The 24,897-nt window shown below is 34.3% G+C and overlaps 2 protein-coding genes across 4 annotated transcripts in view; one reads left to right on the top strand and one right to left on the bottom strand.

Annotated features, from left to right (window-relative positions):
• The first annotated feature begins 2,499 nt into the window (after positions 1-2,499).
• LOC129001802 (lazarillo protein-like) overlaps positions 2,500-24,897 on the top strand; it is a 34,290-nt gene continuing 11,892 nt past the window's right edge. Inside the window, exons 1-2 of one of the 3 annotated variants that reach the window (XM_054429248.1) lie at positions 6,438-6,643; positions 20,409-20,499. The gene's annotated coding sequence lies outside the window, so the exon portion shown is untranslated. Of the gene's footprint in view, positions 2,594-6,437; positions 6,644-20,408; positions 20,500-24,897 lie in introns of those variants that run through there. The other 2 variants (XM_054429250.1, XM_054429249.1) reach the window with 2 other exon arrangements.
• Positions 8,738-12,565, bottom strand: LOC129000687 (uncharacterized protein K02A2.6-like). Its single transcript, XM_054427648.1, has one exon. It carries the CDS (start codon positions 12,563-12,565, stop codon positions 8,738-8,740), a length of 3,828 nt encoding a protein of 1,275 aa, XP_054283623.1.

Here is a 24,897-nt window from a genome sequence, read left to right as displayed (position 1 = left end):
CTTGGCAACACAACTGTCAAATACAAAGTGGAAGCAAACTTGGAGGCGCTACAGACTACAGAATTAGAAGCAACGAACGTAGCCAAACAATATCGGGACCACAACAAAGTTGTATGTGCTTTCTTGATATTTGCCTATAATTAATTACTAGTGTTGAACTTGTTTAACATAGTTAGCTAAGAATTTACAATGTTACATATTAAAATGATAAAATCTCCTGCGATCAATCTTAAATGTAATTTGGAATATGGAATCTGACTCAGGTGATGATGGTTTAGATGGGAATTTAGTGGAACATATCAAGATTAATACACAAACCGGAAACTGCCTGGAATGGAGTCACATTATCTAAAAATATTAATTTCCCACCTAAAGACGTGGTCTGATTCCTGATTCCCGAAACTTCAGGAAACTTATATTTTACTAATCAGTAAGGGAAAATGTGATCACCATTTAAATATTAATAACATTACATATCACTACTGGATTTTAACCACACATTAGATCCCACTTGGTTGTTGGCACCTTCGTTCAAATTAATAATTACAGCTATTATTAGGGAAATATTTGTTTCCGTTCATTAGTAATAATATTAATACGCAAAAAAAGGTACAAGATTAAATAAAAGAGTAAATTTTTAGTTTTTTTGTTTTATAAAATACAAGTTTATTACTTTAGTACATATTGAGAGAGATTTGTGAAAAAAACTTAATTCATTAGGGTTGCTACTAAATTAAAATGTTATGTCCCCGGAAATAGCGCATCAAATAAATATATATTTGATTTCAAACAAATCCGTAGTAGACGCCACAGAGAAGAAAGGTAGTTTAACTTCTCTGTGTTGACGCCGGGTTCAGTTCTGCCCAATAAAATTTGCTGGTATTATATAATAACAATGTAAAAATAACTAAATTGAAACTGACAACCGTTCAAAATTAGAATTAAAGGAAAATTATTTTTACGAAGTAAAATTAAATGCTATGAAATATGTTTATGGCATAACATGGTTATCATTATAAAAAGGCGAACATTTCTCTTAAGATTTTATTTTTTTACTCTTGAAGTAATAAGAGGATGTTTTTTTTTTTTATTTAACGTAAGACGCTGACTCTAAAGAAAAGGTTCCACAACCAATTTAAACTGACATAGACTACACCGAATATAGTCACATAAGCTAATCCTACGACGAAAAGTGACGATCAAGAAACGACCTTTCTTAAAAAAACTATCAAATGTTTGAAGGTGAACACTTATACAAATCTCCATCATTTTTTACATTGAGTTGTTCGGATATGTTTGATGATATAGTTAAATATGACCTAGAACGTATTGTTGAACACAATCTGACGCCTGCCATGCTCAAACGCTTCTCTTCAACGTAACAATCAAGCGTAAAGTATCTGCAAAGATAAAGGCGTTACTCTTAAATATGAAAAAAAGTATTAATGCAGCCAACTAAGACTGGGACTATAAGGTGATAAAGCATACATGTATGTTGTGTTGGTATAATATTTATGTTTTATGGTAGTTTGGTATGTTGCTTGCCTAGATTAGCGTCTCGGACTTCGTTGCAAGAAGTTTGAATTTAGGTAAATAGTAGATTTATAAACCCTTGCGATCCAAAAAGAAATGATTAAAGCGTAAAAGCTTTCAGTAAGAAATACCACTATTGTGGACAAAAATATCATTAGGCCTAGTAAAAAAATAAGATACACTATAGAATGCACATTATTGATAAGTTAAGTAATTCAGGAAAATAAAAACCTTATTTTTATCCATGATCGTGAGACAGAGGATAGTCATATTCTGATTTTAATATCTAGGTTTTCACAATTAAACTCACTACGGTGTTTTTTTCAAGAAAATCTATTTGATGACAAAACATCTATGACAAAAATCATGTTTGTATTAAAATGTATGATAATTTTGTCATACATCGTATTTAATTCTAACGTCACATTTATGCAGCCCTATCAAACTCATGCTTTACCAGTATTAGTATCGTTTCCAAAGTTCGTTTTATTTCTCTGATAAATACGGTGAACTAAAAACATGTGCCAAAATCTTAACTCAAGCCTGTGAAAGAAACTATAACTGTACTTGAAGTAATACTTTTTCAATGTCCTACGTTCACATCATCGGACATTAGGCTCAAGCCCGGAACTATTTTACCGTTAGTATTGTCTTATGAGGGTCACGGAATTATCACATAAATAGAATCCATTAGTGATTGGCGGGACTTGAACCAGGGACTCGGGGATCGAAGCCCCGCGCTCTACCACTAGACCAGCTCTCTCCCCACTTGCAGCCATTCAGAAATGGTCTAAACGGTAGAAGGCTAGGAAGTAGGTTGCATAAGGTCTTTCAGGAACTTTCACCCGTCCGTGACTTAACGCTGCATAGCTTTCAGTGCCTTCCCGTCCTCCTATCAAGTGTGTAGCGTTTAACAAGGAGGTTATCTATTGTTTTTGTATCCATAAAAGGTTTTTGGAATTTAAAATGTAGAAAAATAAGTGCCATTTATTTGTGATTACAGTGAATTGTGTGTAGTGCTAACTTTGTCTTAACCAGTTGGAATATCATTGATAACTTGGTAAGTGTAAATATTATAAAAATCATGTACCTTTAGGTGTAAATTTAAAACAAGTGAACATATCGTAATTGTTTCCGCATATGCTAGGTTCACAGGATCGCGGAATTATTACTTAGCTATAAAGTATTAATGATTTGTGAGATTAGAATCCGGGACCTCAGGTACGAACCCTTGTGATCTTAAATTGAGCCAGGTTGCTCACAATACATTTGATTTTTAATGATGATACCACCGGCAATTTCACATTGATTTAAGTGCTAAGTATCTCAACATCTTTAAGTTAATAAACAATAGTTGTACTAGGATGTATAGAGGAGAGCTATAACAGTTAGTTAGTGCTGACTAATCATAAGTAATGGAAGGAAATCTCGGATTATTTCAAAATAGGCACTGTGTGCTTTGCAAGCGTCGAGATTCTTCTATTTACCATTTAGAAATACAGGGGTTTCCCAAAACTTTAGCGGGATTTTCTTGAAAATATTTAAAGATTCCAAGTAAATATACAACAATTTTGAATGATAACTGTAAACGCCACTTAAATACACGAAGTGACCAAAAATAATCAAGCAAAGTATTAATTTTTATAGAATTCAGTAAAAATGGTTATTGAGAGTCTTAATTTGTATTATAATATAGTTGTTTAATACTATAACATCGAGGGGATAGAGCTGGTCTAGTGGTTGAGTGGGAGCCTTCGGTCCCACAGATACCGGGTTCAAATTCCGTTAATCAACAGTGGATTATATCCGTGACCCACTCTAGGACATCCTTAATGTTGAACACTATTCCAGGCTATAACCATGAAAAGGACTATGGCATCAAAACATACATTATAAAAAAATGGAGTACCAGAAGAGGTTAAACCATATCGTAGTTTTTTTAATGCAAATAATGTGTTTCAATTCCATTACACCTGTAGGCATACTAGTATAATCTTTACTTACTCACTCACTACTACAATACTTATGGAATAGTTTAGACATAGAGAAAAACTAAATGCAGTTGAAGTTGGCTAGTTAAATTAAATAATGCTCAGACAACTATACTTAGGATGTACTTTGGATAATAGTACTTGATTGGGTTCTTACGGTTTACAGACTTTTCCATACTTTTAAGATAAAAACCTTTCTCTTACAAAGAGGTGTATTTATAGAACTATAGTCAGATACAACTTAAATATTGATATGTCTTAACCATTAAGTCCAACTGCCGATACACTGAACACGGGAATAACGTAATTCTTCCTCTATGAATCATATCCGTGATTACGTGTAATTAAAAAGTGGCTGAAGGCTATGCTTAACATTAGTAACCTAAAACCTGGATCTATGTTTTTGCAAAATTCAAGAACAAAATTTTTAAGCATTACAATAACCATCCACATCTCCAACAGTTTGATTATATAAATCTCCAAAACATTTTAATGCACTGTACTATTTAAACATAATTTGATACATGTTTGTTAGCAGATTTAATACCTCACAACTAAGTATTCAAGTCTAATACCACATGTGATCCAGTGGTTTATTGCAACGTCTGTATGATCCCTCAGCCGTAACAGGAGCAAATATGTTTACCGACACGTAGAGAACTCAGCACTTCGTAGGTTGTGTATATAACATGGCTGTGGTAATATATAACTTGATGTTTGTCTGCATCCTTGAGGATATTGCGATTTAAGTTTACAGTCTGCTTCAGATTTGCACTGGAGGAAACGTGTGTGTATGTACAGTACATTGTACAATGTAGTAGATAATACTTAGTTGGAAAGAAATTACTTGAAGTTTCACATATCGTTTAGTAATATTTTTTTCTATTAGTATCATGTAGTTGCAATGGAAAAAAAGTAAGCAAAAATAAGTTAGGTACTTTTAGTATTACACCGACCAAACCGATAAATCGACTGTCAAATAAGATTTAAATCTGTTTAAATAACAAAATCTTCCTAACCTAACCTAACTATCCTTAGGTAAGGTTAGTTTAGATTATAGTTATTAGGTGTGGTCAATAGGTGTTTTGAGTATAATAACAAAATATTATCAGTTAACTTCAAGGTGTTTTAAATAATAAATTTATTTATTCTGGTAGAGTTTAACTGTGTTATTATACATTAGAATGCAGGACCTCTGTTGTAGACCAGTGACTCATTTAGCTACCAGAATGTAGAACACACAGTAATACAGGATCCAGGACACGGTCTAATGAACAGCTGGCAATGCTGTCACGTTACGTAGCATGCAGGACTACTGTTGTAGACCAGTGACTCATTTAGCTACCTGAGTGTGGAACACACTGTATTACAGGATCCAGGACAGCCGACAATGCTGTCACGTTACGCAGCATGCAGAACTACTTTTGTAGACCAGTGACTCATTTAGCTACCTGAATATAGAACACACAGTATTATAGGATCCAGGACACGGTCTAATGAACAGCTGACAATGCAGTCACGTGACCCAGCATGCAGGTCTACTGTTGTAGACCAGTGACTCATTTAGCTACCTGAATGTGGAGCACACAGCAATACAGGATCCAGGACACGGCCTAATGAACAGCTGACTATGCTGTCACGTGACGTAGCATGCTGGACTACTGTTGTAGACCAGTGACTCATTTAGCTACCTGAATGTAGAACACACAGTACTACAGGATTCAGGACACGGTCTAACGAACAGCTGACAATGCTGTCACGTGACGTAGCATGCAGGACTACTGTTGTAGACCAGTGACTCATTTAGCTACCTGAATGTAGAACACACAACAATACAGGATCCAGGACACGGTCTAATGAACAGCTGACAATGCTGTCACATGACGTAGCATGCAGGACTACTGTTGTAGACCAGTGACTCATTCAGCTACCTGAATGTAGAACACACAACAATACAGGATCCAGGACACGGTCTAATGAACAGCTGACAATGCTGTCACGTGACGTAGCATGCAGGACTACTGTTGTAGACCAGTGACTCATTCAGCTACCTGAATGTAGAACACACAGCAATACAGGATCCAGGACACGGTCTAATGAACAGCTGACAATGCTGTCACGTGACGTAGCATGCAGGACTACTGTTGTAGACCAGTGACTCATTCAGCTACCTGAATGTAGAACACACAGCAATACAGGATCCAGGACACGGTCTAATGAACAGCTGACAATGCCGTCACGTGACGTAGCATGCAGGACTACTGTTGTAGACCAGTGACTCATCTAGCTACCTGAATGTAGAACACACAGCAATACAGGATCCAGGACACGGTCTAATGAACAGCTAACAATGCTGTCACGTGACGTAGCATGCAGGACTACTGTTGTAGACCAGTGACTCATCTAGCTACCTGAATGTAGAACACACAGCAATACAGGATCCAGGACACGGTCTAATGAACAGCTGACAATGCTGTCACGTGACGTAGCATGCAGGACTACTGTTGTAGATCAGTGACTCATTTAGCTACCTGAATGTGGAACACACAGCAATACAGGATCCAGGACACGGTCTAATGAACAGCTGACAATGCTGTCACGTGACGTAGCATGCAGGACTACTGTTGTAGACCAGTGACTCATTTAGCTACCTGAATGTAGAACACACAGCAATACTGGATCCAGGACACGGTCTAATGAACAGCTGACAATGCTGTCACGTGACGTAGCATGCAGGACTACTAACTGTTGTAGACCAGTGACTCATTTAGCTACCTGAATGTAGAACACACAGCAATACTGGATCCAGGACACGGTCTAATGAACAGCTGACAATGCTGTCACGTGACGTAGCATGCAGGACTACTGTTGTAGACCGGACACTCATGTACTTTAATAGTCAGTCCCCCAGTTAGCTGGGAGTAGAGCAGGGAGCCGGTTGGGTTTGAAGTGTGTAGTTGGGTGTGGGAACAGGCCTTCAATGGAACTTACATTCTAGTGTGTTTACCGAACAATAATTTAAATTTAAATATGTGTGGTTTTTGTGTTAATCAGTAATTTTACAGTTTGATCCCTTTTGCTACGTTCAAACTTGGTAATCGTTTCCTGATATAATTACGGTAAGTTGTTTTACATCATTAGTAGGTTTTATAACGAAACTTAAATTGTTTGTCATTAGTATTGTAAAAGGAGGTTAAAGAGGTTATGTTTCTAAAGTTTCGTCGGTAAATTAACTATATATTTTACTTACATTTGAATGAATATAGAGTAAGGTATATTTGTATCATATCTTGTTAGTCATTTGCTGCATCAGAAAAAAGAACAATCATTCATAGTAACGTTTTTTAAGAACTTTGATAATTTTAAGAATAATGCCTACATAAATTACTGGAGCTTGTACTAAGTGCACACGTAATATTGTCACAATAACGTAAATACAATATCATGTGCAACAACGTAAATTACGGAATATCTGTAAACCTTTTTAATATTTTTTCAATGTTTTAAACAATTAAAAAATGAAGTTAAGGTCTACGAATAAACACCACATTACTTCCATTTCCATATGTTCCGTAGGCCTACATAACAAAATATTAAGCGTTTGAGATGAGTTGGTTGTAGAACAAACATGTCCACAATTAAAATTTCATTGCAAGTTTTTACCAAACAGCATTGTAAAGATGACTCAAAACATTTATTTTTTATTAATACCATTTTTTATTTTCACTGATCGACAGTGTTCAGATTTTTTTATTTTTTATTTCAAGTAGTAATACAAAATAAACTTATTCCTATTATAAGAAACTTAAAACTACTAATGATCAAAGTAAAAAATAATGCCGGAAAAAATACATTGAATTATTCTCCTAAGAAAAACTCGATTCACGCAAGTTAACGAACTCGGTTTCAGTTGTTAACCTTAGCTGCATTAAACACCAACTATAGTCAAGGCCAAGTCAACAATCAGCTGTGATCATTAGTCAGACAGCTGAGAGTCTTGAGAACAGCTGACTTGTAGTTAAGTTTATGTCCTACGACGTTGACTGTTAAAGGTATGTTTTCGATTGTATCTTCATGATTTTTGTGGTTAGGTTAGTACTACACTATGTTCTATCTTTATTTTTACGGAATTGCCTGCTCAGTGATAATGTTTAAGGATGATTAGTAGATTATATGACAAAAGCAAGGTTTGAAAAATGTTCTTTAGTTAAATTACTTCAGTATTTAAAACTTATGAAAAATGTAATAGATTGATTGGTAATGATCAACGTGAATGAGGTTATGTTTTAAGGTCAAATCATAAAACAGAAAATCTTTGTTGTGCAGTATAAAATCTTATAAAATTCTTTTTAGTTTAAACGCCATTCTGATAGTTTTTCATGCAATGTTTTATATCCTAAGATAACAAATTACGTTAAATACATTGGTCATAAATCTAACGCTTCAGCAAAAATAATGAGTATCAATCAAATTATAGCCCTGTTTGTGTATTTAACTCTAGACGAGTATTTATAAATGGAAAAATGTTCAAAAGACATTTTATATTCAACTGTTGTATAATTTAGTCATAGTTTATGTGACCAATCAAGTTTCATTTCAATCAGAACCAAATCGTCAAAACTAATTGCAATTGATGTACACTTCAATGTATCTGTAATTTTCAAAAGGATCTGTAGTGTATACAGTTAGTCATAATCTGTTAATATCCCTACTTTGGTTATACATTTTCTACACAATTACGTATCAAAATAGTCTATATTTTGCACAGATTTAAGCGTAACGTTCGCTTTACAAATACAGTATGTAATAATTAACCTTCACTAGGGCTTTGAAGTCACCAATTTTGAGATATTTTCTTGATTCGTGGTGACGATAGAAAAATGATAGGCCTATTAAAGGGTAAAATTTTCAAAGGGGGGAGGGGTTCTTCAACATCACTTTTGTATTATAGGTGAACTGTTATTTCAATGGTATAGAATAATTAATTTATAAAACTCATTTAAGTAAACTCAACCAAAAACTATTTATTTACAAAAACAATAATCATGTAAACAAACCAAATAGCAGATGATTCATAACTTTATAACTCAGCTGATAACAATAATCCTACATTTCTCCCCACCCAATTTAGGCTGAATTTCCGAAACTGTGTTCATCTTCAGGTTCCGTTTGCATTTTCCATTGAGGTGGATCAGTTGCACCTTCTCTTGCTCTCAACTGGTCAGCGTGTTTCTCTTTATATCTCCCCCTACTAAAACGTTGTATGATAGCTCTCCCGTCCTTTCTTGTACAGTTCCTGGTCTCCAGCCCTTCTTCGTTTCATTTTGAACCCACACTTCTTGTTTGGCAGAAAACTCCTTTTGTTTAGATTTTAAGTCGTGGTAGTACTTCTGTCGCCACACTTGATTCTCTATTCTCTCTCTGCTATTACACCTCCACCTATCCAAAGCTGTTGGTATTCTTCTACCATAGAAAAGGACTGATGGTGGTTGTCCTGTGGTCTTTTGTGGAGTGTTTCGATAAGCAAGCAACACTTGTAAAAGTGCAAGTGATGAACTGAGACCTTCTTGTTTGCAAGCACTGTATCTACTCTTGAAGGTTCTGATTATCCTCTCTACTAAACCATTGGTTTTTGGATGATACGGTGCCGATGTGACATGACATATGTTATTGTTCTTACAAAAAGTCTTAAACTCATGGGACGTGAAGGGGGTGCCATTATCGGATACAATTTTTTTAGGAACGCCGTACCTCGAAAACCAAGTCCTCAATCTATTTACAAGAGCAGCAGTTGTCGTACGGTCCATAACTTCGATCTCAACCCACTTTGAGTAAGCATCGATTCCTACTAACCAGAATCGGTTGTCGAATGGACCTGCGAAGTCGAGATGAATTCGCTCCCAAGGATCACTTGGCACATTCCAAGGATATAGAGGTACTTCTGTGTCAAATGATCGATTACTCTGGCAAGGGTGGCATCTACGGACATAAACCTCGACATCCTTATTCAGATTAGGCCACCATACATAATACCTTGATAGGGATCTCATGGCCTCTATTCCAGGATGTCCTTTGTGGAGTTCTTTTAATACATTTTCTCTCAAAATCTGTGGCACCACTATTCTTCCTAATCGCATGATTATACCGTTTTCTAATGTCAGCTCTTCTCTCTTATTCCAATATGGTTTCATGGATGGTGGCAAGTTTCCTGTATCTTTTGGCCAACCATTTTCCAGGTAGTCTATAAGTTTCTTCATATTTGGGTCTTTCTTATATTCCAGTACAAGTTCATGATTTGGATAAACTACGTCGATTTTCTCCTGAACCAATGCTCGAATCTCTCTCTCATCTGGATCCAATACTTCTTGTGTCTTGAGTGAAAATCTAGACAAAAAATCAGCCAAACAATTATCCTGTCCTTTGATGTACTGGATCTCAAAATCATACTCCATTAAATACAAAGCCCAACGAACCAAGCGGTTGTTTACTACTTTGGTAAGATCTCGATGCATTCCAAATATTCTTTCAAGTGGCTTGTGGTCCGTCCTCACCTTGAAATGTCTCCCACTGAGGTATTGTCTAAACTTCTTCACTGCAAAAACTAACGCCATCGCTTCCTTGTCAACTGTAGCATACCTTTTTTCTGCTTCCGTTAGTGTCCTCGAGGCGTACATGACTGGCCTTTCCGTTCCATCCGGCATCAAATGTAACAGCACTGCACCAACCCCTTGTTCACAAGCATCACATTCAATAATGATCGGCTTTGATATGTCGTATGTAACTAATGTCTTCTCTAATGACAGGATATTCTTCAACTTGTCGAACGTCGTCTGTTCGGTGTCAGTCCATTTCCATTTAGTCTTCGTACCAGTCAGCTTATGCAAGTTCGAAGCGATCGCATGAAGATTAGGTATGTACCTTTCGTAAAAATTTAGTGCTCCTAGAAAAGCTCGTAATTCTTTCACGTTTCTTGGCCTTGGTGCGTGTCTTATGGTTTCAACTTTGTCTTCGGAGGGATGAATACCATTCCCATCTATTGTATGACCTAAATACTTTACAGATTTCTGAAAGAACTTACATTTTGCTAGTTTTGCTCTTATTCCACTTGATTCTAGCCGCCTCAAAACTTCTCTAAGAGTGGTTATATGGGTAGTCTTATCCTTACTAGAAATGATTATGTCATCAAGTAGAACTCCGACATTAAGTCCTTTTAGTAAACTTTCCATGTACCTTTGAAATTTTGCCGGACTCGAGGAAAGTCCAAAGGGCAACCTTTTGTAGCGAAAGTAACCTACATGAGTTGCTATTGTCAGATACTTTTGTGACTCGGGGTGTACTTTCATTTGCAAGTACGCGTCTCGAAGATCTATGACTGAAAATATCTTTCCATCAGTTAATTTGGAAGTCAAGTCATCAAAGGTTGGCAAGAGGTGTCTTTCCGGGACGATGTTTGGATTCAAGGTTGTACGAAAATCGCCACAGATTCTTACTCTACCTCCGCCCTTGTCTACGTTAACTGTTGGGGTACTCCATTCTATCGGTGTTTCGGAAGGGTCCACTGGTTCCAAAACTCCTTCCTGTACTAATCTCTGTAATTCTCGCTCCACTGCCTCCCTTAAGGGGAATGGAACTCGTCGTGCCCCGTAAGATACAGGTTTTGTTCCACTTTTTAGATGGATGACTTCATTAGAGTCAGATATCGTTCCTAGCTCATCACGAAAGAGTTCGGAAAACTCCTGAGTTAATGCCTCTACTTCTTTTTGTAACTCTTTTCTATAACTTTCTTCGTTCTTACCTGCCTCTTTACTACTTGTCTTTCCATTGTCAATACGCCTAACCATTACTTCTCTAGGCAAATTAAGATTGAAAGCTACACTCCACGGCAACCCAAATAATGGAACATCATCTTCTAGTAATACAATGACCGGCAATCGCTTAGTACGATTACGTAAAGTAACGTCCACAAAAGCCTTACCCATGACTTCTAGCTTATTTTTCCCATAGCCAGTGATGACATCAGACGTCTTTTTGAGAGATTCGCCACTTGAATTTATCCTATCCCAAAGAGACAAACTTATAGCACTTACCCGAGCCCCGGAATCAAACTCCATTCTAACATTATACCCGTTCAATTCTACATCTATTGTAGCTCTGGGAACCTTACTCTTGACTGACCTAATTTGTGTACCACTAACATCAATATCAGAACTACACTCATCATCATAAGTTTGATTACAAGAATCATCTACTTTTCTCAAATTACCATCTGTTCTCTTGACAAAATTATTTTTACTTTTGCACATTCTTGCGAAATGGCCTCTCTTTGAACATTTCTTGCACACAGCAGAAATAGCAGGACATCTATCTTCACTAGGGTCATGTGTAAACCCACATCTATAACACCTATTGAAGCCAGTAGATTTCTGTACCTCTGGTTTCCTCTTTTCCTTACTGTCACTTACTTTGAAAATCTCATTTTTACACGCATGTTTGGAAACTTCTTCTCTCGCACGTTCCATGGATTGAGCTAACTCTAGTACTACTGTTGACTTAACACGCTCACCTCGGTTATCAACTCCCTCGGGCCATCTTTGTCTGACTTCGACTTCAAATTCTGGACAGTTGCTTCCTACTGCAAACCTATCTCGTACTCGTTCATCTAAGCTATCTCCATATTTACAACTTCTAGCTAAAGACTTCAATCTGTTATAAAACAAAATAAATGTCTCACCATCTTTTCTTATAGCTCTTTCAAACTCAAACCTTGTTGCAAAAAGGGTCCTTGTAGGCTTGAACAACCGGTTGGCTTCCTCTTTGACTTCGTCGTAGGTGCACTCCTCCCAGGCCCTTGGATACATCTGGTCCGACAGTGCCCTGAGGTGCTCCTCTCCGATATTTGCCAATAGAAGATCTCGCCGAGCCGCTTGTTCTTCTGAGTCAGCACCACCCAGTCCCTTAACTCTGCAGGTCAACTCAAAACGAGCTATGTAGTCTTCCCACAATTGTTCACTATTATACTCTTTAAATGAAAATCTGCTCATTCTATCTTGTATGCAAGACATGTTACTAAAATCAATTACACTCTTATACTGAGATTGGTCTGTTTTCCTCGGCATTTTCTCGTCGCCAATATAGAATAATTAATTTATAAAACTCATTTAAGTAAACTCAACCAAAAACTATTTATTTACAAAAACAATAATCATGTAAACAAACCAAATAGCAGATGATTCATAACTTTATAACTCAGCTGATAACAATAATCCTACAAATGGCAACAGAAACAATGAACATTGCAGTATCTTGAAAACGTTTGTAACTCAAGGTCCATACTCCGTTCCTAAACAGACAGAAAACCTGTGAAATATATTTAAAACTGTATATTTAAGCGTATGAAAATTACAAATTTATTTCTCCAACTCAAACACACCAATACTGCTCTATCATACCTGAAGTACAAACGTTTAGTTTGTGTATTTGATTCATAGCTTCCGCATTGTTGTAGTACTTCAGCATTTGACCTCCGATATAAATGTCTTGCATCAGCAAAATGCTGAGTCTGATATATCACGTGATATATGTGGGTCAACGTCAGCACAAGCGTCAGCCAGGTGTTTGTCATTCTCAGTAGCCGTCACCGTTGTGTGGATTTGTAATTGTTGATCGTCCATTGTTGACGTGAAATGTTAGATTAATTGTTGAGGGCAACTTGTATTACTGTTGTACTTTATCAACGGTAAAATTACATAATAAAGTATTAAAATCACAAGTTAAATATATAAACACGTATAGTCTAAACCTGTTAATCGACTTAGCTTTGTCAAACAACAGAACTTAATTTGAATGCATATGTAGATTTTATATCCACTTACTATTTTTCACTCATTCACCTATTGGGTGATGGTTGGAGTGTCCAATAGAAATCGATCACCAATTATGATTTTTTGATACCGTCAGTATAAGTGTAATAGTATATTACGTTACTAGTCCTGAAAATAAGTGTTTACCGGACGAGTGTGGTCGTTACCATACGCACTTACTTTTTCCACTCATTCACCTATTGGGTGATGGTTGGAGTGTCCAATAGAAATCGATCACCAATTATGATTTTTTGATACCGTCAGTATAAGTGTAATAGTATATTACGTTACTAGTCCTGAAAATAAGTGTTTACCGGACGAGTGTGGTCGTTACCATCATACGAGTCCGGTACACACATTTTGGACGAGTTACGTGCGATAGTTTACGCCATACTACTTAATTCGTACAAATCCTTATATATTTCCACCAACTAACGGACTAAACATCACTAGTCATAACCTCTAAAGAGAGGTTATGTTTTTGTTTATAACTAAATCATTGCCACGCAAATACAGTATAATCAGCTCATTGGTGTCCGGCAAAACTCATTGCAGAACAGTATTACGCAATGAAACCCCATTTAAATAAGCTGGCGGCAAACAGCTGTTTTCTGGACTAAATCCTTGCGTGGGAAGTTCGTCAAAATAATGTAGTGTGGCGTAAACATATATTCCAAGTGTTATTAGACGTATTTTTAAGTACTTTCTATACATTTCTTTCATCGTAATTTCTTTCTAACATTTCTTTTTAATGCAAATAAAAATATAACATTTGAACATATATAAGTAGCGTCACTGGCACAAACGTGAACATTTATGTTTTCATACATAGATGGAACTGTCGAAAATATCCATAACACAGATGTTATGAGTATTATTTCACAGTCATTCCGGCGACGTCATTTGTTTTTACATATGAGCCATTTATCTGTTCTAATATCCGTGCGTATAAACGTTCTGTACAAGTTGTGTACTTGTATTTCTAATAGTGTTTGTGCTATTGACCTAACAAATTCAGCAATTATCTTCTTCAAATTATGAAGGGGTTTTGAGTATCTTTCAAAATATACTTATCATTAAAAGTATATTACCTATGACTAGTTAAACGTACTAGCAGACTACTTAACGTAATACAGTAGACATCTTTTCCGAACTTCTCCTGTAGTTTTGTAAAACTAAAATAGGAATACCCCGCAGAATTTTCCCACGTTGGCAAATAGAAAGAAGAACAAACAGTAAACCTTTCCTGTTAGAAAAACAAAACGTGAGATAAGGAGACATACAGACAAACGGTTTCTCGATTTAGGAACGCTGCTTTCTCCTGATCTACTGTCTGCTTCTCGTTCAAATGGTTTTAACAAAAACTTCATGTTACAAGCATAATAAAACATTACTTGTCAGCCTTATTATGCCTTATTTAGTGATATATGCATTAGTTCTGTTTGTAAATAACTGTAAATTAAAATATTTGTTTGGATACAAATATAGGACGTTTCACGGTGGAAAATTAAAAAAAAAGATTATTTCAATCGAGTCTGAAAGTCCTTGCAAAAGAGTTATTTATCTCAGTAATTAGTGGTTTGAAGTTTTTTAGTGTTTTCAAGGTGAAACTTGCTTCAGTGGTTCTCCAAGGCTTTGTGCTGTTGACTCAATACAATATTGATTTTACTGACCCCTTTATAAGATTAATTTAGTTTATAGGGAATATAACTTTATTTTTTGTTGAATTGTATCTTCAGTTTTTAGTTGTTATTTTTATTTGGTTACAAAAAGACACCACACAGTTTCATCCTTAAAGTATATTGAATTAATTGGCTAAAACAATTAGTAAGGTTTTTTCAATATTTAGACCCATGCAACATGTTAACAACAACAGGTTTTGATTCAATAGTAGAATTAAGTAACGCTTGCAGTTAAAATCTAAGCTTTGACAAAATCTAGTGCATTTAATAAATATTGTAGCATTACAGCAAAAATACACTATAACAGAAATATATGTAAGTAAAAACTCATTCTCACGTTTTCATCAATTCCCAGCATTACTTACAGCTATGTTGTACTCAAATAAAAAAAAAAATCTGTAAAAAACTTTTTTACTCCAACGATAATTGTACATCTAGTTACTAAACACAATTTATTAACATGAACTTTTTATCATATCAATTAATTCCATCCTATATTTTGGAATAAGAGTAACCACAAATCAAACTATGTTGGAAGCGTAAAGATTAAAAGACAATTTTTACAAATGATTTAAAATATTACGCTCGATTTATATTTTACTCTGAGACTTGTGTCGGCTCGGCGAACAAATTATCACAGCAAGAATCCGTCTGGAAGTTTTAATTTAGGTCAGGCTCTTGTCTGAGAATGTCTGCCCACTTATGTTCATTGCCCGAATAAATTCCTGAACGTCAGACGAACTTTTATTTATAACATCCTTTGAACTCATTTAGGTTTTTTTACCAGTCAGGAACTTCGGATTGAGAGGGATTTTCATCAAGATCAATTTGATTGGTAGAAAATGATATTGAATAATATATGACGAGACGTAATATATCATCTGTGGTTTAAATGAAATATTTCAACAAAAATATTTTCATAACAATTATTTTACAAGTAAGATCGAATTTAACTTAAAAACGAGTTAGGTTTGCAATAACACTTTGTGATGAAATAAATGTTTTGTTATAGTGCGTAATTCGTCAAGCTGAATAGGTTGTAAATTAACATAGTGTAAATTGTTTACATTTGAAAGCTTGCTCCCGAAATGTCACTAATCTTCTTTTGAACCATACACGAACCCTTGTTACCAATTTATTTATCTATTAGGTTGAGTTATTTATGGTTATGTACGAAAAGTAAAACAAAGTATAAACAAAGTAGCTAACTATGGTGCAACATTGAGCTATTATCTATGACAACAATATAACATCGACACAATGAACAATATCAATTACTATCAAAGTTAGTGAAATTGAGTAGTGCAGATAATGTACATGGCAAATCATGATTAAAAACAATTTCTCCGTGGTGTATAAAAGGCCTTAATTTTTTTTTCGAAATGCATGTAATCCAGTGAGTCTTAAGCCCTCCAAAATGGAAAACACATTAAAGTTGTCAAAATATTAAGTTGGTTGCATTTTAAAATAATTTTAGAAACACATACTAATACGCAACCAGACAAATTGAGCTGTAACTAAATTATTTCACACCTGGTTTTCTCGTGAAGAAATGAAGCTCTTGTTCCCAGAAGGACGAGCCTTCTACGTCACTAGTAGCTAGAGATTACATGGTCAAGGTCAAGACTGTGGAAAGCCTTCTTCAGGAGCTAACAAGTTCGACCTTGAGTTTGTGACGTGTCGACCTGGTATTGTTAGGACATAATACTGTAATTGACCCTGATTTTTCACGTCAAAACTAATAGAAACGCTTTAAATTCTGGATTAGTTTAAGGACACATAGTTATAACAGGAAAAAATATAATAGGTTTTGATTAATACATAGTGTCCTTTAAAAGCGGTAGACAACTAGGTTGGAAATTAGTGGGATGACTGTTTACTGTTTACTATTGTAAGCTGTACCTCAAATTTGGTTTTTTAATTCATGTTTCATATTTTAATTGTCTACTGAAAAATATTTTAAACAAATTATGTCTTTTATACGACAAAAAACTTGATAGAATTGGCAAATTTAATCAATGATTATTCAATTTGGCTTAAATTTAATTTATTTGTATATTCAAATGAACAGGACTTAACATATCTAGTTACAATTATGGGAACATAAGTTTAAACTAGATCAAAATACATACTATTGGTAAGCCTAAAGGGATCCGAACCACTGGCTTTCCGTGGGTCTAGCATAGTTTATTCACAGTAGTATTATTTAATTACCAGACCCGTAAAATTTTGATCTTTTCCACAAAACCGTTCCTTTTGGTGAAAATGGTCAAATATTAGTTTTCTTTGTAGAAACGCATGTATATTTAATACCAATCGAAAAAATTATATGGATACATATATTGAAAAACCAATGTCACAAGGAAACATATCCCTGAAGAGGTTCGCTACAAGCATTGTTCGACAATGTCGGTCAAGGGGACAATATTAATTAGCCCATAGCATTTTCCTCCTTCCATTTTGATTGAGCATGATAAGAAGATACCCAAAACAAAGGCCGTTTTCATTAACCCATTGAGTCTAGTATTTGGGATCAATAAGACCATTGTTGACTTGACTGACCTCCTTCATTGTTGTGAAAACAACAAACTTAGACGGAAGTGATGAACCTAAAAGTATCTTTATCAACTAAGGTTGTTAGTTTATTTTGCATTTATTGTATTAAATATATTTGGTTATAGATGTGTTTACCACAGCTGAAAACTGTAATCATCCCAAAGTTAGGAAATTATTGCCAGTGTAATATTTTATAGATGTAGATTATATATATATGTTTTGGTGGAAACTTTAACTAAATATTTGTATTATTTAAAATAAATTACTTTTGCTGACACTAAATCTTCTCTATGTTCAGCTCGGAAATAATTTGGTATAAAAAAAGAAAATAAACTAGAAATACCAAATTACTAATTATGTTTGATACTACAGTACTATGTTTGATTTTGGTAAGAATATTAATTTAACACTATTTAATCCAACGATGTTAAATAAATAATGTTTTTCCTTGATCAGTTGTTTGGTTAGCATCAATACATGGATAAATCACAAATTTTATTATACTTGCATATTCCAGGTTTGTAAAATAAGTACAGTAGTGGTTTTATTAATTGTACCAAGCAATAATTGTTATCAAACTTTCAAAACTAATTAAGTTTTTATGCTTAGCGGATAGTATTTTAAAGAAATTCTTTGGGTTTCAGTGTATTATACATTACTTTAATCAGAATCAACCGTTGAAAACGAGTAAACCAAATATTTTAGCTGACGTTTGGTTAAAAATATGTTTAGTAAACATAGTATATTAGTTTTTTAACCGTCATATTCTGCGTTGATTGACATGTACCGTTACAAAATGATTTGTCACATACGTCAAGCAGCTTTAGTATGTTTATTCACACTGTCAAGCCACCAGATCTCCTTATACGTATTTTTGAGTTTTGTGTATGTTGTAAACCTGTTACTTTGCATGCTGTAAAAGTTTTTCATAAAAGTTAGCCGTTCCTGATTCAGTTGTTTGCCTTTAACCAATATAATAAAAAGGTGAAAGGAGATATACGTGGTAATAAATTTGGTAATATATTTAATAAGCTTACTAATTTAGTACAAACCCAAGGTTTTGAAGGGAATTAAGTTTATAGACATCTTTAAAGTTATAAAAATAGGCTTTTAAACTAGTAATACTAAGTGTTTTTATTGAAATAAATCTACTAGCTCAAAAATAGGGAAACAATTTCCCTTGTTCTAAAGTATGGTGAAACAAATATTTCATTACCTACCAAAACATATTTCCAAAAACTGTTGTCTACTTTACTCATTCTAAATAATTATTCCCCTTTGACCCATTCAATCTTTAATCACACGAATCGAACCGTGTTCCATTATCCTGTTGTAAGCAACAATGGAATAGCAATACCTAGTTAGTCCTAGTTATAGCATAGGACTAACAGGAATATCACAATGTAACTTAACTCTATTGAGCTTGTAGATATATCTCCTTACATTGTCATTGGTGATTATCATATAGATTACATACAAATTGTATGGTGATAACCAATCTCTGGCATGCTTTGACTTGATAATAAGGAGATAACCTTATTTTATACTATAACCTATGTCTTATACCATATTTTAGATTATATCCACTTCTTTAAATGTGATGGTCAGAAAAAGTAAGAAAATTGATCTTAACATATTGGTGATTTTTAGCTATTATTAGTTACATACTGTAGTTTATACAAGAAATAATAATTTCCCTTTACAACGTTGGAACTTTAATAATCACTACAACTGACAAAAACTATTTATTTATTTTTTAACTAGCTCAGTCTCAGAATCCCCATCTTTGAAAAGGTTGACGGGCAATTTTGTGGGCTTCAAGAATCTACAATTGTAAGAGATCTACAGATTTAGCCTTTTTTCATTGAACTACCTATTTAGGGCACACCTTAGAAGACCCTGATAAAATTGTCGCAATTAATAGAAAGTACTGTAATGGACATATTTTCATAAATATTCTCATTTGTTTTGTTGAATATGCACTATTTCCTTCAACATTTTAGCTTCCTAATTTTAAATTGGTAAACAAATATTAAGTATATTGCTCTTAGCTATAGCTCACAGTTATACCATGGTATAGTCGTTTTTCTATAATTCTTCTTTGTATTTAAGTGATTGACAAATATGTTGTTTGTCATCTACATCCTAAAACATTATATAATAAATATCACAAAACAACTGTGTCGTAAAGCTGTTTCTTTATATTGATTCCACCTACAATTCTTAAAGCCTCAAAGTGATCGGACCTTCAGGAAAGCTTAAGTCTAAAATAAGTATTGTAAAAACAGTAAAAATAAGTAAAATAATTCTAGTTGTATTCAATTAAGGAATTTAAATACCTACATTTTGGTCCAAAGTAAACTTACACTACTCGAAGCTTCGAAATCAATTTTTAATTTTGACGTGACGATAAAAATAATTGATTAGTGAACTTAATGTAACGGGTTTAACGTTACACCTTTAATCACTCATTTCGGTGATCAAAATTGGCTAGCAAGATCATGGATCTTTATGAGGCCTACAAACCCAATTCAAATGTAAATCTAAAGGATGAAAATCGTAGGGGTTACCATAAAACCCAACATCAATTTAACAAGATGGTGATGGAAGATTCCCATAAGGACTGAAGTGTTTTGGACTGCAATTTAACCCCTTAACCACACTATTTACATTTAGATATAATAGTGTTGACCAAACGCAAGACCAAATATGCTTAGTTTTTGTTTAGTCAGTTTATCAGCTGTGTTGTATGCATGGGTTATCTATCATGTCTCTCTCTGTTCTAGGGAGGAAGAATATTTGTTCAAGTGTTAGTCAGTTTCTACGACAATATTGCTCAATAGTCTGTAAGCTTCAACGCCAAGAACAGTGAGTGCTGTAAGTAAAATATTACTTTCATAGCTTTAGGAGTTGGAGGGAAATTACGTTAACTTAACTTGGCACGAATTTTTCAGGCAAACATATGTAAATATGAAATTCAGTGGAACTATTTTGACAAACAAAAATTATGAATTGATCAATCTGCAATAGGTCAGTTTTAAATTTATTAAAAATAATCGTATACTGTATTATTGTGCCTAATATGAACTTGCAGAAATTTTTTTAAATATCCATGTGTGTCCCTGAGCTGTTGGACATGATATAACACTAAATTACTTACGTAGTTCCATCAAGGCTCAATAAAATATGTCAATTCAGGATCAATTTCGGTGTCAATTCAATTCGGTGACATGTTCGATCTGTAAATTACGATGTACCTACATGTGCGGTCGGTCAAATTTTGTTAGAACAGACCTGTTTTTAAATGTTTAACTGTTTTATGTAATTATTCGTACCGTTTCTTAGTGTTTATCTACTGACGATTTTAACAACTACTGATCAACTCTACATACGTACCTGAAGCGGACAATGGAGTTTAACACATGTCCTGAATTGACATATTTTATTGATCTGTAACGGGATTACGTAAGTAATTTAGTATTACATATTTTTGTTGCTGAGTGTCTGGAGCTGCAGTATCCGAAATACAATAATTTTGAAGCTTTCATCGCCTGAATAATCTTAAAAAATGTAAATTTATTTCTTAACATTCACACCAAAGCAGGTTTTAGGTGACTTCTTGTTTGTGAATAGCTACTTACTCATCTCTTTTTGATTTGAAGACAGCTTTAAAAACATCTATTGGTCTAGGAAATAAATTGGTTTACAATCAAGTCACATGGTAACTTACTAACATGGAAAGTCCCAAAAGAATGATTCATTGTTTAAGAAAATAAAGCAAATCAAAGTCCACATTGATAATAATGGAGGACTGTGGAATGCAGGGTAACATAATTTTAAAATATGTAGTTTATTTACTTGATATTTCCGATATTACCAATAATCACCTCCTAGTCAGGATGTTTATTTTAATGAAGGGCATAAAAGCCAGCAATTCGGTGATTTCAGCATTAAATACTTTAAACATAAATAGGCCATTTACTGAAAGGGATTTTTAATACTTATGAATGAATCCGTAAAAAATCCCACACACAGTAGTTATGCATTTACTGCTAAATAAAACATACAGTGCAGGTACTTTGGATGTAATACGAATACATCCATAGGTTGCTGACATTGCTAATGCAATTCAAAATATCTTCCTGAGTCATTACACAGTAATACTGATCTATAATATTAAAACGAAACGGTGTTTTTTTATTTCACGGTTCAGGATCAACCACTCGACGGATTTTCATGATTTTTGTGTTGGAAGAAAGATAATTTTGAGAACTAGGGAATGTCGAAGCCATAATTTTAGTTTAGGGCCCCAGTTTTTTAGAAATTAAGTTTTAATTTTGAAAAAGTCTAGCAGCCGACGCTAAGATTCTAAACTATTTTGGCATAAAATAATTTACTTAACATAACAGCTGTAAACATTCAGCTTTTGTGTCACAAATTCAGCATTTGGATAAAAATGTAAATGCATACTTAGGGTTGACTTATTTATACTATGTGTAATGCTAATCATTGATACGTTCAATTCTTCTGTAAGGGGATGACAGATTAATTAAATATACATAGTAAAATACTAGGATGTTCAAATTATTTTTTTAAGCAATCTTTGTAATCTTCGATTTGTTTTAGAGCAATATAATTTGTTTTAACTAACAGCTGGTTAAATATAAACTATGGAACTATGAGGTTCTCTTATTTTGTCATTGATTATACGAAATAAGTAAGATTAGTAGAGATAATTATACCACAGTTTTAACCAAAATGAATTAAACCACAGTACAAATCGAGGCTCTGTACACGAGTCTTAATAAAAAAAGGATAAATGAAAATTATTTTTTCCTACAGTTACCTAACAATGTACATGTTCTCTCACTGATTTGAGAAAGCAAAGTGGCCAATTCGCTCATCAGTGAGACAATGTTAACATTGTCTCACTCTAATTACTTTGTCTCACTCCAGATTTGCAACGTGAAGGCACGAAATAGTGAGCGCGTAACATGCAGGCAACGTCGTATGCGCGCGAAATACGTTGGCAGCACTGGCTGTAAATCAGCTGGTCAGCTGTTGTACTGTTGTATTTGTCACTTCACGTTAAATGTTATATTAAAAGTTCACTTCTGTGTAAAAATAGGTTATGTTTCTTCACAAATTTATTTGTTTTATGGTAACTGTAGGAAAAGTATAATGTGCAACTCGAGCTCAAAGTACAATTGCCTCACTCGAGAAACCATTCCTCACTCGCCTACGGCTCGTGAGTAAGGATTTCTCTCGAGTGAGTCAATTGCTCACTTTTCTCACTAGTTGCACAAATAACTATATTGCTACACTTTTCAAGGAAAGATTAGAAAAATAACAATGTTTACATGTTTTAATTCTTCATGGTAGCTTTTCGTTTACAATTAATGTTTGTCTGCTTTAACTTTGTTTGGATTAGGCCCGGAAATATTGACGTGTGACGTCATATAAAGAAGATCAAGAATAATCAGGAATCACGATTTTAAATTACCACCACAACCTCAGCCGGGTTTTATACAAAGATAAACAGATGGATGACATAGATCGAACACAACGTCAACATTGACCTAGGATACTGCAATTAGACAACCATCCTTTTATGAAATCGTGTTCAGATGTGGTTACGTTTGGGGGCGCCTATATCTGCGCCCCAAACGTGAAAATATCACTTTTATTTTAACTATGAATATTAGTTTAAATTAACTAATATGGGAAATTACGATGTACATTTATTCAATGAGGGTGGGTCATTATCAAGGATAGAACTGATAACGGTATGGATAATTAACATTGACAATTACGTCATTAGCTTTACTAGCGTGTTTACTTTTTATATTCCTGCTATATGTGACGAGTTCTTTTTTTCAAATGAATGTTATTTGAACCAAACAGCTGTTTCAAAACAAACTGTTATTAGCGAATTTCCCTATAGGGAAGTAGCTATTACCGTAGGTCTCATGGTAAGACTTAGGCCCGGGACCGATTTACTTTTTCATTTTAATGTCCCCAGAGGCCAAAAACACCATTCGTTCAAATTTTTATATATGTATATATATATATATATATGTGTCCGTGAACACGATAACTTGAGTAATTTTTATCCGATTTTGATGAAATTTGGTTGGAAGGTGTAAGGCAGGATAAACTTGAATGAGTTCGCGATCCAGCATGATCGGACCATGGGAACAGGGTTTTATGGGGTAAAAATTGGTTTTTCTCACTTCTTACCATCAAAACACAACATTTACCAATTTTTCTCTAAACCTTCTTAAAGAGCTTAAAAAAAACAAACAATTCAGTATATCAAAGTGTTTTTGTACGGTTATTGGTTACGGAGAAAACTAAAAAAATGGTAAATTTAAAATTCCCATGTTATTCTTATGGAGAATATTGTAAAATGTTGTAGTTTGCTTGTTTATGGATATATTTTGATCAAATTTGGCAAATTTATTAATTTTATAGTAAGCTATCAATATTTTACTAAAAACACACTACTTTATTAGTTTCCTTGTAGCAGCAAACCTAGGTACTCGTTAAACCTAATGTTATTTAAATAGATCAATTGAAAATCAATTCGACCAAATGGAAATTCGCTTATACGGCAGGTTTGCTGCGGCGGGGGTATTGTTTTTACTTTTCATTGTTTACGCTTATTTATTTAGCAATTAATGCAGTGAAATTGATATAAAGGATAGGTGTGACGATTATTTTTGATGTTAGGACACCAAAGTTAAGTTATGTGTACTGTGAATTTTATTGGATATTATCGTTTTATTTTAGGTTGTTTCTATTCAGACCTACTGGAAATTGTGTATAGTAGTTGTATTGTGGTGATAATAATTATGGTAGAGGCAGGTATGCTATGGAAGGTGGTATCGTTGACTAGGTCTATACACTTCTCAATTGACTATTACTCTCTCTACTGTAGGCTACTTATAATCAGTGTGCGTCTGTGCGAATCGGCTGCAAATCTCACTTCAACGCTTCTCACATCGTAAAAATTGCAGAATTGCTGTTTTATTGTAAAGTTATCGGATTTAAAATGCATATCGTATAGGCCTATGATGGAATAAAAACATATTTGGTCACACAACATTTGTTTACAAGATGATTTTTCACATTAAAACTGCAAGAAACTTTGTCTTCATATGTGTAAACTAGCCGATCTGAATTGTACACGGTTTTAACTGACTACTGAATTCCCGTACGTAGGACGGGCTAACACCTCGTAAGATATTATATTATGCATTATATATAATATGA

Source organism: Macrosteles quadrilineatus, unplaced genomic scaffold (genome assembly GCF_028750875.1).
Source record: "Macrosteles quadrilineatus isolate MER2022 unplaced genomic scaffold, UCM_ALF_1.0 Scaffold_8__2_contigs__length_117827958, whole genome shotgun sequence".
NCBI lineage: Eukaryota > Metazoa > Arthropoda > Insecta > Hemiptera > Cicadellidae > Macrosteles > Macrosteles quadrilineatus.
The sequence above is the reverse complement of the archived record's forward strand: the minus strand, read 5'-3'. Positions and strand labels throughout refer to the sequence as shown.